The sequence below is a fragment of the Diadema antillarum genome, unplaced genomic scaffold (genome assembly GCF_040938485.1).
Source record: "Diadema antillarum isolate AM-2024a unplaced genomic scaffold, OU_Dant_1.0 seq00000561_RagTag, whole genome shotgun sequence".
NCBI classification, from domain to species: Eukaryota; Metazoa; Echinodermata; class Echinoidea; order Diadematoida; family Diadematidae; genus Diadema; species Diadema antillarum.
In genome coordinates, this window is record NW_027271500.1 from 1,201,944 (window position 1) to 1,214,484 (window position 12,541).

The following is a 12,541-nucleotide window of genomic DNA, read 5'->3' on the forward strand; positions in this document are numbered from 1 at the left end:
TATAGATAGATATACAGATAGATGGAGGATATGGGAATTTATAGACACAATGCAGCCTTTATATTGATGAGACAAGAAGATATAAATATATATACAGATGGATAGATAGATAAATAGATAGATAGATAGATAGATAGATAGATAGATAGATAGATAGATAGATATACAGATAGATGGAGGATATGGGAATTTATAGACACAATGCAGCCTTTATATTGATGAGACAAGAAGATATAAATATATATACAGATGGATAGATAGATAAATAGATAGATAGATAGATAGATAGATAGATAGATAGATAGATAGATAGATAGATAGATATACAGATAGATGGAGGATATGGGAATTTATAGACACAATGCAGCCTTTATATTGATGAGACAAGAAGATATATATACAGATGGAAAGATAGATAGATAGATAGATAGATAGATAGATAGATAGATAGATAGAGGATAAAAAGGGGTGGGGGAGAAAGAGAGAAGGGGAAAGAGATGGAGGGAGGGAGTCAAACTAAACGAGCTATAAATAGGGATGTGCATGACACAGAACATCAGCCCGCTCGATGTACTTCATGCAATACTCATTTCCTGGTGCTTCTCCGCTTCCAATTTCCCTCCGTAAACGTGTTTCCTGCCCTCACATGGGGTTAACAGGTCAGCGAAGATGCCAGCTAGACCTCAAAAGCTACTACAGCAGTCGAAACTCTACCTTCATGGCTCACTGCAGAGTTTGAGTGACATCACTCGAACGGATATTACACAGACATAGAGCGCATTTCTATGACCCACGAGAATAACATTATAGTGGGACTACAGATTACTTACATATCTCGGATCATAAGTACAACAGTGTCAAACTACCATTTTTGCATTTTGTTTCTTTGTACATTTATGTGTAGTAGCATCTGAAACATGCAAGTTTTAATTCCATCGAAATCAGACAGACTGGCCAAACCACTACTTTAGTACTCTTGTTTGGCAAAGTAAATGGGATTCAACATTTTCCCCCAGAATGAAGGCTTTTGTATACAGTAACAGAGCAGAAACACACAATGTAGTTGCACATGTGGGAGCTTTATCATTTTTGACCATAAAGTATGTGGAAATTTCTTTAAAGCCATTTATATTGGGTTAGAGGAAGAAAAAATTCTAATTATCTTTCTTGAACAAACAAGCAGCAGGACATGAGTCAGCTCAAGTTTCATCCAGTTTTCATTTTCATGCCCTGTATTTTTTGTTTTTTTTATGTGACACGATACCAAAAAATATCATATCTGCAACTGAGATATGAAAACTTCAAATCAAATCTAGCCCAGTTCCTCGCCTCCACATGAAAAACTGAGAGTTGAGTGGCCGGCATGAAATTCAGCCCGACAACAGCGGGAAATCAAGTGTTACGTTTAAGCAGCTCCCTGGACCCACGCCACAAGCTGCGGTGGGAAGTGAAATGCCGCATTGTCAGTGGACAAAGTATAGATGCCAATGGCTATTTATATTATCAAATTTGGAGCATTTCCCACGAAAGGATGGGAGGATTATCCTGCCTAATTTGGAAAGAAATAACACAATATCACATATCAGGTCTCCTATCCTTTGCTAGATTGGACAGTCGGTAAATTCCATGATCATATTTATATCTCAAGAATGTAATTCCTTTTTTTAAAACCAAATTATGCATACATGGCAATATTGTGTTCTGTGTTTTATCCCCTTACACTTTTTTTTCTTTCTTTTGTACTTACAGCTAACATAAAGGGTAAAATTTGATGGTCTCTAGAGAATTCTCAACACAACTGAATTTCTGTTTCTTTGTGCAGACATGCTTCATATATTCATGTCATAATCACAGAATGTGGTTTGCATTCTTGTCCAAAATACGTGTCTGCATCTTTTGTTCTAAACCTGATACTTGATCCCTGCTATACTCAAAATGGCTTGCTCTCAAGAAATTTCATGCTTAGTCAAATGATGAGTCCAATGACTAGTTAGATGACTAACATGAGTTGTCACTTTGACTCTTTCCACCTACGTAGGATGGATATGGGTTTTTGAGTGTTTTATTGTTATTAATTGTACTACATGAAAAATTGACAACAGAAAAAAAGGAAAGAAAAAGAACCCCAAATACACATTCAAAGGAGGGAGAGAAAGGGAATCCAAGCAGCATTTTTGTTTCAATCATTTTTGTTCAAATTCCACACAAGCTAAATCAGTGGCGATATCAATTTGAAAAAATGACCGTTCCCAGGCCTGTGAAGGTGGTTTAAATAACTTGTACCTTTAAAAAGTAAGAAACGTGGCTGTATTATGAAGAAGATGAACTAAAAAAGCTGCTGAAAACTGCTTAAATATTCAATAGTGGTGAGACAATGGAGTAAAAATTGAGTCACATGGGGCCTGAAATTTCTATTCTTTGGATGGTACAGTTTCGGTTGAGATGGGGTTTGAGGTTTCCAACGCCTTTTGCTGATGATTTTTTTAGATAATGAGAAACATCTTATGAAATATGAAAGAACAAATAATTCTATGAGGCATTCAAAGTTTATTTGATGAAAATTGGTTTTGATATGGCTCAGAATTCCAAAACAAGCAATCCTAAAAAAAAGGTGTGACCCACCTTTCATTAGGATCGCTTTGTTTTACTTTGTTTCTGGATATCTCAGCCCAAATCATAACCTATTTTCATCAAATAAACTTAGAATTCCTCTTTAGTAGAATTGTATGCTTTATTTAGCATTTCATAAAGTGGTTTCTAATAAGTAGTATCTCACAAAAACTGAATTCTCACCTCCACCAATACTATGCCATCCCTTTAAGAAGAGGATGATTTCACCGACAACCAAAGAAATTTTTCCTCACCTCATTCTTGTCTCCTCGTTCTTGGCGACATCCATTAGCATCTGCTGCACGCTCTGGGCTTCGTCGTGATCGTTCAGCGCATTCTGGAACTGTGGGCGGGAAGACGGAGAGAGGGAGAGGGGGACGAGAAAACCGTTAAAAGCTGTGGAACATAGGAACACCACTGACTCATGATACCACTGGTAGAGAGTGAGCAGTGGCATTGAGGGTGTTTAGCTTTATGAAAGGGAAAGTAAACTACTGGTTCAAGGGGTACATAAAGAGTTCAAAGCCAGCAGGTTTTCATGGAGTGGGAGAAAACAAAATAAAAAGGCATCTTAGGTTTAACCTCTTCCCTCAATCCTGAATAGGAGCATTTCTGGGTCCCCCCTTGTTTGGGTCTGTCTGAACTTTTTAGATTTGGAGAAACTTGAGGATAGGCGGGGAATTATTTCACGGTCTCCTCCGGGGAACGCTGGAAGTCTGGGGGTAAGAAGAGACGTCTTTGGGAGCTCCACGATCCCAGACAAATTGGGCCAGGGAATTCTGTGAATAAAAGAGGATTTTGGAGCACAATGGGGAAAGTTTTGGGGTGAGACACAAGAAAGGGACTGAATGGTAAAGTAAAAGGTTGTCTTTGAGTGTGTGAGGGAGACAAGAAAAGTATAGAGAGGGTGAAAAATATGTCACTTGAGAACCAGAAGGGGCGCTATCATGTTCTAAGATTTGAGCGTAAATAAAAACGAAACAATGAAATAAAAAGTTTATTTAATCAAAGGTGGGTAGATTTATAAGCATTGTTCAAAATATAGGGTAAAATAGCACCCTTGCAGATTTAATTTGTTTACATTTTACTGAAAATGAAAATGATTCAAAATTGACACCATAATGTAGAGGAGAGCAAGCTTTACAACATGATACCAATAACTCAATGCCCCCCCCCCCCATAAAAAATAAAAAAAAATGCGATAAAGCCCTTCTGGTTCTCAACCAAAGGTTAGAAGAGAGGAAAAGAGAGAGAAGGAGAGAGAAAAAAGAAAAAAGGACAGGGAAATAACCTTAAACTTAGGCAAAGATATTGAAGCCTTATACTGGAATGAACAGGCTCTGTAGAGTGATTTGATCTATAAGATAACAGACATGCTAAAAAAATTGTAAAAGACAAACACCTACCCCACCCCCAAAACCCAACAACAATAACATCAACAAAACACTGAAACAAAAACAAAATCAAAACTCTAGGGAAACCTCCAAGAGAGGAAACATTCCAGAAGGGAAATTGGCCTCCAAAGTGGATTTACAAAGTTCCTGGATAAATCTGTACAGACAGACTCAAAACAATTATACAGACAGGAAGATATATATATATTTTTAAATCACAAAAAGAAAATAAGATGGAATAGTATCAGAAGTACATTTGAGGACAAGAATAAATGAAAAAAAGTAAAGGATGTCTTGATAGTTCAAAACACCTTTATCAGATAAGACTTGTGTCTAGTTCAGGAGAATGGAATGAAAAGGTCAAACGCTATCTCATAGCATGAACAATATCCTTGCTGGAAATATCCTAAAACAATATACTTTATGATTCATGGCCATTGAGATGAAATATACAGTTAAACCATTAAGTTATGTTACACTGGCACGCACAGCGCACTTGGTCTCTTCTTGCGGCTGCGTGCAGGTTTGTGCGACCTCGCAATGGTGTGTACAAATGCAGTTTGGCGCAAGATGTCCCCCTCCCCCCAAAAAAGGAAGCAATATGAAATCTTCACTTTTAATACACTGGAACTTGTATAAAAATGCTAGTCTGCATATAAACATGCCTTCTTATAATCCATGCATAGCTCATGTTTCTTTTTTATGGAGCATGAATGAATGAGAACTTGGGTTGAATAGACAGTAGTAGAGATCAGAAAGAACATTTTGATGAAAACATCTTAATATCCAAAAGACAGGAGGGAATCATCAGCTGAGAAGCAGAAGGGCACTATTGAATTCTTAGATTTGAGCATAAATAGAAACAAAAAGATCAATTTTCATGAAAATTAAAAGTTTACTGAATCAAATGTGGATAAACTTATTTGTTCCAAATATTGAGTGAAATGACTGGAAAGAATTATTCCAAATATTGAGTGAAATAGTGCCCTTGCTGTTTTGATTTTTAACATTCTATTGAAAATGAAAGTAAATAAATATTGACATCATAATGAAGAAGAGATCAAGCTCTAGAACGTGATACCGATAAGTCCCTCCAAAAATTGCTATAACGCCCTTCTGGTTCCCAGCCAACAAAAATGAAAGTAAGAGATACATTCAGAGTAGGACAATATCCCCCACAGCAAAAACACAAATGATTTGAGCAAGGTGAAAGGAAATATATCCAGCAACAACAAGAAGGAGAGAGAGAGAGAGAGATAAAAAAGAGTGCTATATCAGGACATCCTCCAAGTTCATGGACAGTGAAATAAAACAAGTGCAGCTTGACAACTAGCAGAGTGCAATTTTATGGACGGGATGATTGAATCTCACTTTCAGACCTTTTGTTGGTTTATGGCAGTTATGACTTGGAAAGTGCACAAGAGAGGTCAATGAGGGGAGAAAATGGCGAGTGCAAGAAAGAAGAAGGGCAAAAATGGGAGTGAAGGAGAGATGGAAGGAGATGGGATCTCTGAGAGAAAGAAAGAGAGATGGGGAGGGGGAGAAAGAGAGGGGGTGAGAGGGAGGGAGAGATATGGAGAGGGGATAGGCAGGGAGACAGATATAAAAGGGGAGATTTTGAGAGAATATGGTCTTGGGCATTGTGCCTGCTCTCATGGAATTCACTGTGAATGTTATGTTTTATAAAATGTATTATCACTGTACTGTGAAAAATCTGATTTGCTACTGTATATGGCCTGCTGTATCAGGTAAAGTGGGGAAAATATCTTTATCTTGTTTGCTTATGACTGAAATGGAACTCAAACTTCTCTGCTGTGTAGTTCTCAGTTGCAGAAAGACTTATGATGATTGTGAAAATGATGTGAATTCAAAAGCAGCATTAAACAGTTCATTGGTATCATGTGAAGTCTAAAGGAGTTGAAATTTAGTTCCCCCCCCCCCCTTTTCCAGGGGATGGGGTAGAGCTGGACAGGGATTAGATATCTGAAGGACTCTACACTTTGTAACCATAGCAACAGTGTCAAACAATGACTACATCTCTATATCAGCTTTAGCCTTGATAGCCAAATACTGATGTTTATACACACAGCCTTGCTATAGTTGACCTTAACCTTTTGAATGATTACTTTGGTGAGTAATCAAGCTGCCCTACCAGCGGTGAGAGCGATTATTGTGATACAGGAGACAGTAAAATCTATGTATTTTTTAAAAGAAAGAATCAATTCTCAGCATCACGAATACCTTGGGTGCCGTGCGCAGAGCAGCATTTGAGATGCATTATGGGATAGCTCAGGGGACAAACTTGCCCTGGTTTTGGCTGCATATGAACTCAGGTCAAGTTCTGTATTTATCCAGGGGTATTTTTTTGTTGAAGATTTCTTCACTTTCCATCATGTGACCAGCACATTGAAGCCTTGCAGTAGTGAACCATGATTCTAGTGACTGCAAATCAGTAAATTTTAGAAACTTTCAACTCTTTCAAATCTGAATTATAGCCAAGAAAAAAAAAAGGAGTAATAACGAAATAGCAGACAAATAACTCCATTGAAGCATATGGGAACTGCGACGCATGTGAGACAACCGGAAGCGACAATGGCACCGAGGAATCCCACAGTGCATCTGTGAAAGGGCTTTCAGAAGTTTTTCAGCACACTGGCGATACAGAGAATTGGGCCAGTTTGCTGGAGAAGCAATATACACGGCAACTATAGGACGAACAATCTTCATATGGTTTGGTGTCCTGCACGTCATCTTGGCATCGTCATGATTTCATCCGATTTGGGTAGAGTGTCCTGTGCGTCACAGAGAAAATAAATAGGAGTGGGGGTACACACTCACCAGAAATAAAGGAATGAGGGCGAGTCTGAGGTTAGACCAAAATGGCAGCATTGGCAATTGATATCATATCGGCCACCAAAGAAGAAGGGCATGAATGTTATAAAAAGTCTGGAATTGGCACATCCCTTCTATGTTGCAGATATAAAATGTTTCCTGGCTACTGTGGGCATTATTGAATAACCTACTAGCCAAATTTAAAAGGCTACAAGGGGAATTGCACAACTGCTTTGACACAGCCTTTGGGTGTAAACATCTAATATTTTCCCTTTTGTGCCAGTCAGTATCTATATCTAGTTTCTATATCATGCAGCTAAGTTTAAATGTTCTCTCACTCTTGCAAACACTCAGACGGATGGATAGTATGAAATCCAAATGCTGAGTTTGAATGTAGAAACTGATTTAAATCCCTTTTTAGCAACTTGAGATATCAGAGATTGAAGCTGGTGAAAAACAAGGAAAATAATTACAATAAACGTGATGATTTTATCAATGTCTTTAAATATACTGCTTGTTATGTAATGAGTGTAGTATCATTGAAAAGATGTATTTTCTCTACTTGATAATGACCTAACTTAAAAACAAAACATAACAAAAACAAACCTTGAAAATGGCATTTGCATGTTTTTGCATTCAAACTCTCAAAACCAAAAATGAGCAAGCAAAAAGAAGAATACTGATAATAAATCAAGCAGAAAGAGATGAAGCCAAAGAAAAGGAATTCAATCATGATTAAGAGTTGTAAAAAAAAAACCACAGAGGTGCTGATTTTCACATCACTGCTTTTGACTGCAAAGGCACAATCAGGCTTTAAATCCTCAGTTTGAAAGAAAACTTTATCTTTGATTGGGACTGTTCTTGAATTTCTCTGAGTACGATGTTTTGTGCCCTGGCAAGGGCTGTTAACATCAGAGTCAGATTACGATCTTATGCAACATATGATCATGAATCAAACCTTGCTGCTTGCATTTTACTTTGTTTGACCATGCAGCCTATTTTAGGAACAAGAAGCTGAGCCCTAGAACAATGCATTGATGCTTATTTCTCACTAATGGATCACTATTTCTGTCAGTTTGTGTTTTTGTGGTTCCGCCACGTGATAGCCTATGCACCCAACAAGCAGAGGAGTTTTGTTCAGGAAAATGACTGTACAGGGTATTCACACATACAATACTCAACAGTGATTCTTGTTTCCATGGCGATGCCCTTTCTGTCTTCACCGACCAATCAATGAGAAGATCCTCTTGTCCTACTCACGAGGTCTCTCAAAAACATTTTCCTCTTCAGTGTAGGTTTGGAGGCAAAACTCTGATGCCTAGCTGATTGCGGTAAAAAATGACGTCAAGTCACACACCCCGCCCTGAAAGCTAACACCCAAATCTTGAAACCATCAGCATTCCTTAAATAAAAATTCCTTTCAATTCTCAGTTTCACTCATCCTTCACATATAAGTATTTCCTTTGTGATGCCTAGCTGCAGAACTTTCCACATCTCGTACTGTAGTAACTATGTTCGTTAAAAAATGAATGTTGATCATATGTGGAGCTGACTACAAGGCTTAATAAAGTCTGTAAAGTTTAACTGATACCATTCTGCACATCAGCACTTGCAACAGGAATAAATACCTGGTACATGACATTTCTTTGTACACAGTGGTGCTTATTTGAACAAGTTTTGTTGCAACTCTGCTCAAATACACAACTAAGTCATGTTTGCATCAAAAGGAAACAATTGGAAACTTGAGTTTTTTATCTTTCAATTGTAGTGATCAGCTCTATCATGCTGCAAACACTATGGATGAATAGTGACATGATCTTAATCATTTGACAAGTGGCACACAGTTCTGTAACATCTTTTCAGAAAATAACTAGGATCTTCAGACAATCATTGTCATACATTGACATGTTTCAAATGATGTTGATGTTGTCAGAGAGCATGGGATTGAGTCAGTAATCCACAGCTATGGAAGATCTGTACATACTTGCCAAGAATGACACTTTCTGCAGGCTACTAAGTAATGTACATGGATGAGTAAGACAACATATTCTGAAAGGCAATGTCATGCTTTATCTACAGAACATTATAAATTCAGTTGCTTGATAGAGCAGATGATCTGATCTGAACATCGGTTTCAAAGTATCACCTTGGTCTCTATTGAGACCAATGTAGAAAAAAAGAAGAAGAGAAGGAACCTTGCATTGTTCTCAGGCTCCCGTATCAGGCTGTATGAAGCCAGGAGCAACCCCTGACTGTATGGAGGCACCCGCTACGAAGCGGGGACAATCCTTTAACAGTGGGGCAAGCAAGTCTGACGGCACAATGATATCTCCGTCTTCAAACACGCTTGTCGGGATGAAGTCCTTTGAGGCTAAAAATACAGAACCCCCCTGAGACTGGAGGCCTTGCCCAGGTCTTTGACAGTTAGTCAGAAGAATAACCTTGGTGTAATTTCAAGTTGTTTGCTGGAACAGAACACATCACGACTCACAAGGTCTGTGGGGAGAGGAGTAGGGTATTCTCGATATATTTACATTGTCGTTGCCAAGCTCCTCTGAAGTTAAAGTAGGTGTCTAGCAACTTAATAAGACAAAACTAACAAACAGACAAGCATGCAGATTGCAGGGAACTCAGGATGTGATATAATGGCACTGTAACATGAAATCTTATGTTGTATTCAAAAGAATCAAAAGATGACAGAGGTGTCAGCCAGGACGACAATTCCACAGAATGGTCAAGTACATTTGAAACAGAATTCTCATCACAAGTTTGCGTACCTACAAACATAATCGTAGATGATAATGTACCTCTAACGATCCAAGTTTGAGAAAGTGCAATTTTCACCATCATCACTCTGTAATTTTGAAACTCTACATTTCTGCTGAACATAATTCTGCTGAATATGAAATTTTGTGATTTTTTTTCAGGTTCTTTTTTTTGATGAGGAAGAAATAATTGAAGGAGAGAAGATACTCCCCCATTTTCCAACCTCAAACATCAACATGGCAAGGCATTGCTTCAGAGTAAATATGATGGACGGTAAAGTAGTGCAATACTGCCCCTTGTACATCACTCATCCACAACCTGGGTCCATTTGCTTGCAGTCTTCAGTTTTGAATTTGAAATTTGTTTCATATGTTCACCATCTCTCAAAATGCCATTCCAAGGAAGATGGAGTACATTGCTAATGTATGTTAAACTTGCTCTAATTAACCCGTTGAGGACAAGTCCTGCACTGAGTATACTAGGGCCAGTGCCCGTGGGAAATGCGTGTTGTAGCAAAATCAGCCCGTCCTCAATGGGTTAAGGTCTGAGTGTTGTGAAAGGTGAGGTGTAGAGCCCTGAAACTTGTACCCTTCTCCCGGCTTCACAAACAGCCCCTTGGGAAAGAGGAAAGGGGGGGGGGGGGGTTAGTGGAGAAGGGGGATTAAGGGTACTAACCTAGGTGTCCAAGCCGTCGTTTGCCACTCACCACTCAATGGAGGAAGCGACACAAACTAACATCTACGGAAACACTCGAATCCTCTTCCGTGCCCAGTCTGACATTTAGCCGTGGGCAATATTTTCTTTTTGCAGCTCCTAAAATCCTGGGATGCATTTTTTTTTTTTGCATTAGACTTGCATTGCAATATTCCATCAATAACAGTTTAAACACACATAAATATGCAATTCGATGCCTTCTTGACAAATATTTTTGTCCTCACAAGGCAATAACGAAGCAATTATTCACTGACCATGTATCTACAATCTCTTACTAATATTTCTGATAATGACATGTTTTTCATTCTTACTCGTAGTAAAATAATCACCACATTCTTGGATCATAATTATGTTCTGTGTGTTGGTGATCAAAGAGTAAAATTTTACAAGTGGAAGACGGAATTAATAATTGGTATAGACTCCATACTCCAATCAAAATCTAGGCTTTAAAAGCTTGTAGTGAGATCAACAATTAATCTTGCTTGCACAATTTCACAGAAGTTGCTCTGAAACAAGCTAGGGCAATTTCCCATCCTGCAGCCTCAAATCTCATCTGAGAGTATGTTGAAAACTTGCACAGAGGCCTGTACTTGATGACCCCCAACATGGCTTCAAGCTGGGCTGCAGGTTTAAGCAGTGCAACCCCCGAGCCCTGCAAACTTCTTGTGAGTTTGTTGAATAAAATGATAGCACTTAGCCCTTGGAGCCAGCACCATACAATCTCACGTCTTGCAAGCGTAGACCAAGCTTTTTGCTCCTCATCTTTTCGGGATAAAGATAAAAACTTTTAATAATCCAGAACATATGACGAGAATTATCATCCCCAACTTACACTGACAAAATGAGCTTGCATCAACTGAAATTTGATGGTTGAGAATGAGAAGGGCATTAAGGTGCCTCGAACACTATGGCTAGCCGCAACTTAACACCCTTATCATTCTCACCCGATTAATTTATGTCATTATAGTAAATACGATAACATAATAGATGAAACAATATAATGAATAACATATTTCTTCTGGTGAGCATAAAAATATTGTCTATTTAGATACAACTTGGCAAAGGAAAATGTGTCTCAAGCATGTCAAAACAGCTTGATGTATGAAAAAAAAGATAATTGCTTGCACTAGGTGTTCATTGAGGGCTGTAAACAGGAAATTTCATTTAAAAGCATCACACACCTACCCAGGAAACCCTTGCGACCTCACAAGGGAGGTGTTTTAATCCCTTGCATGGCTCAGTCTTGGCCATGGTATGGATTTTTGGGCTATTAGTACACACACTTCTTGACTCATAATCAAGCTTGCAGGTATCGAAAACAAAACACGTAGTGGCCCAATGTCTTTGTTCTAGTCTGTGAGATTAAGAGGGGAAAATGAAGGTGTACTGTAAAACCAGAAACATTCGAGGCACATAACTTTTGTGAAAGTGGAGCTGTCTGTCATTTTTGCAGCATGAAACTTTCGCAAATCGGTGATTGCTAGTCAATACATAGTGTAGACAAAACTTTAGTGTGCATTTTACTTTTGCAAATCTTGGCTTCTCGCAAAATTTGTTATGGTTTTATGCACGCCAAAATTTCTGATTTTACAGTAATATTTCTCTAAAACAGCTGGGCACTCCAGCTCCACTATATGAATATATTAATTATCAAAAGAAAGAAAACAACTATAGCTGTCTAATTAACAATTTGTTTGCACTCAGATAATTACAAACACCTGACTGCTTGCTGGCAATAACAAGCTTGATGATAAGCCATGCTGTTTTGAGACCTAATTAAACGTGTGATGGAACATGAATGCAGTATAAAAAATGCCAAAGTGCATGGAAGGTATCAGAGAAATGACAGTGGTCAATCTATGACTAATGAATTCTTACTGATAATTTGATGGAACATCTGCCTCAAAGATAATAAATAGTAACTTCTAATGACCACAAAACAGCATTTACTATCTGAATAATAAATCTTATCTTTGGATAACCACAAGAACTACAAACCACAAGAACCGACTATCTACAAAGCACTGTTTAGCGCTGAAAAAAAAAAGGACTTCAGCATTTCTATTGTTAGCACTGGTTATAAATTCTAGATCTAGGTTTCTTACGAAGCCTTAAGACATGCAGAAGTCTCAAGTTGCTGTTCAATCTCAGAATAATAAACATACCCGCTTGGAATAATAGCTGGATTCCTGGCAGTGAAAAGCTACTTGGATGTTGGCAAACGG

General features: G+C 38.3%; 1 protein-coding gene across 1 annotated transcript in view; it reads right to left on the reverse strand.

The window, feature by feature from the left end:
• LOC139735009 (unconventional myosin-XVI-like) overlaps window positions 1-12,541 on the reverse strand; it is a 188,753-nt gene that overhangs the window by 11,499 nt on the left and 164,713 nt on the right. The window contains exon 27 of the mRNA XM_071645783.1: window positions 2,865-2,953. Coding sequence (XP_071501884.1) covers window positions 2,865-2,953 — 89 coding nt within the window. The remainder of the gene's footprint in view (window positions 1-2,864; window positions 2,954-12,541) is intronic.